This window comes from Meleagris gallopavo, chromosome 9 (assembly GCF_000146605.3).
Source record: "Meleagris gallopavo isolate NT-WF06-2002-E0010 breed Aviagen turkey brand Nicholas breeding stock chromosome 9, Turkey_5.1, whole genome shotgun sequence".
Lineage (NCBI taxonomy): Eukaryota > Metazoa > Chordata > Aves > Galliformes > Phasianidae > Meleagris > Meleagris gallopavo.
This window is the reverse complement of record NC_015019.2, coordinates 16,325,541-16,328,299: the sequence shown is the minus strand read 5'-3', so window position 1 is coordinate 16,328,299 and position 2,759 is coordinate 16,325,541. Positions and strand designations below refer to the sequence as shown.

Sequence of the window (2,759 nt, the reverse complement as noted above, 5' to 3'; positions counted from 1 at the left end):
GGCCGCTGCGCGGCTGCCGTTTGCTCGCGGCACGGTCGTGTGAACGAGACAGGTGGCAGCCTGCAGCGGCTGTCACTGTGCCAGCTGAGGCCGTACTGCGTGGATCCACGCTCGTGGACTCGGCCCCAACGCAGCGCCGGGCAGAGCGGTGGCTATCTCCACGTCAGTGCCTGCACTGGCAAAACGAGGACTGGGATATCTGGAGTCTTGCACTGCTGCTCAGCGCTGTCAAGTCAAGCATTTTTACACACAGGTTATACAATCCGTGCATACACAGCGTGTAACAGCATCTGCAGTTACTGCTATGGCCAGAGAAAAGTGTCACTGGGCTCTAAATTCAGTTGTGTGAGGCTTTATAGAATGGAATTGTCAGGAAAAACGCTTTCTGAAAATCCCTTGAAGGATGAATGATGGGAATTGGCATTTTAGACTCCTGCAGAAACATTTGAAATTCCACAGTGAAATAACATCTCTGTTCCTGAAAGCAGACTTGGCTTGTTTACTCTTTAATTTGGATTTTATTGAAGTGCCCAAGCAGAAGTTCATTGGCCTATCCATCCAGTGTGGTTTATTGTAATGTAAAACACATTTGTCATAACAGAGAACATTTCTCTCTCTCTTTAAAACAAATTTTTGTTCCCACAAACTTCCATTATAAAAAAAAAGAAGAGGCCTCTACTAATTGCTTAACTGAGAACTTGGTGCTAAACTTAATTTCCCTTCTTGAAAACTTACGCATCACTTCTCAACATTTGTAGTTCTTTTCTTAGAATCCCCATTCCATGCATCATTTCCATGCATCAAAATAAGAGCTGCTTTGTAATTCTTACCCTACGAGTTCAGAACTCGTTTTTGAGTACTCCAGAACACTGCTCCTTCCAAATCAGTGCTTGTCTTTATCTGTACAATCTCCTGTTAGTTTTTAGAAAGGGGACTGGCAGTGAGGAGAAACTCCTTAAATCTGAAGGATGAAAGGCTAAAGAATGGTTTAATTTGAACCATCAGACATTTCTGGAGGAGAAAAAAATGCTTATGATGTTATTTTCGTCGGATATAACTTCCTGTATAAAGATGGCAGAAGACCTGTATCAAAGGAGACAAATCAAAGGGAGCGTTGGACGAGGAAGGAGAGCCTGCCTTTCCCCCTGGTTATTCTTTCCTGTTATTCTTTTCCCTTGCTCAGCTCTCAGGAAAAGCCTAGAAATAAACAGAAACTGGTTTTGTAACATTTCAATCTGAGGCCTCTCTTTAAAGAGGCAGTTCTGCTGTAGGCTGTGCAAAGGCAGGGAGCGGGAGCAGGGAGCGGGCATGTTGCAGGGGTTTTCTCCCTAGAAGGGCTCCAAAGGCTGGGCAGGACCATTTCGCTGCTGATGCGTGCGGTGGGACTGCAGTCATTGGTGCCAGGTGTGCTGATGGTTTTGGTTGGCAGTGACGGAAGGACGCTTCATAGAATCACACAGAATCACAGAATGGCCCAGGTTGGAAGGGACCTCAAGGATCATGAATCTCCAACCCCCCTGCTGATTTGCGGAATCAAACTCTCTAACCCACGTAAGGTTATAAGAGCAGATACGTTTTTATTTCAGCGCTGTGCCACACGCCGGGTGCAAGGGGGATCGCTCCTCCTAGCCTGCACACCAGAGACTGGGATCTCGATATATTTATAAGCCAAGCCCATACATATTCAGCACTATTTCCCAAGACCTATTGACATATCCATTACTTTTCCGGGAATTCATTTACATACTGTCCCTCCCCCCAGTGCATGCGCAGTAGCTTTCTCTGGTGGTCATTGGATGAAGGCTCGACGTCTTCCTCTCCACCTGGTGGTCGTCCCTGGATGAAAACAGTAGTCTTCCTCACCATGTCCTTCGGACTTTTGTCCCAGTTTTGAGCTCTTCTCGCACCCTGCGTGCCTCTGCAATTTCTTGTTTGTTCCCCTTTCATTGCCCCCTTTCTGCTGACTTGAGAAGGCTTTCTTTTGGAAATGTCTTTGGGCTAGCAAAAGTTAAACTAAGCAATTCCTTCTGAGTTAGCAAAAGTTAAACTAAGCGATGCTATTTGTGAATTCCTTTGGAGTTAGCAAAACCAAGCGGTGTTATGGACCCCTAACATCTTGTATTCTTCAGCTTACTATCTCACTGGGGGCTCCAGACCTGGACGCAGTACTGCATGGGGCCTCACAAGAGCAGAGTAGAGGGGGACAATCACCTCCCTGTCCCTGCTGGCCACCCCTCTTCTGATGGAGCCCAGGATACCATTTGCTTACTGAGCTGCAAGGCACACTGCTGGCTCATGTTCAGTTTTTCATCCATCAGGGCTTGGCAGACCTGAGTCTTCAGAAACATCCAGAACCCCATGGTTTGTAGCCACGGAGTCTGTAGGAACAAAAGGAGCAGACCAGGAACCGCAGATAAAGTTGGTGTGACCTCGGTGCTCTTTGAGCACTGACAAGCGCTGTTTCCAGAGGCTGCTCGGACGGCCGCCTGGGAGCCGCTTTGCGTCAAGACGTGTGAGCGCGGCTCCGTGGCACGTCGCAGACAGCACGAGTGGGGCCGTGGCTCCTGCCAAGACGCCGGGCGCTTCGCGGCGCTCGTGCTTCCGCGGCTTTGTCGCACGCGATCCGACGCAGGGCAGGGGCTGGGCGGCTCCGGCGAGGCGGCGGGAGGGTCGAGGTCGACGGCCGCCCGAGGCCTCGAATGGAGCGGTGGCGCCCCCTCTCACGGCCCGAGCGCACTCGAAGGCTGCCGAAGCCGCTC

General features: G+C 49.9%; 1 protein-coding gene across 1 annotated transcript in view; it reads right to left on the bottom strand.

The window, feature by feature from the left end:
* Positions 1-1,866, bottom strand: part of NKAP (NFKB activating protein) — a 6,797-nt gene extending 4,931 nt beyond the window's left edge. Inside the window, exon 1 of the mRNA XM_010715471.2 lies at positions 1,724-1,866. Coding sequence (XP_010713773.1) covers positions 1,724-1,866 — 143 coding nt within the window. The remainder of the gene's footprint in view (positions 1-1,723) is intronic.
* Positions 1,867-2,759: the final 893 nt, after the last annotated feature.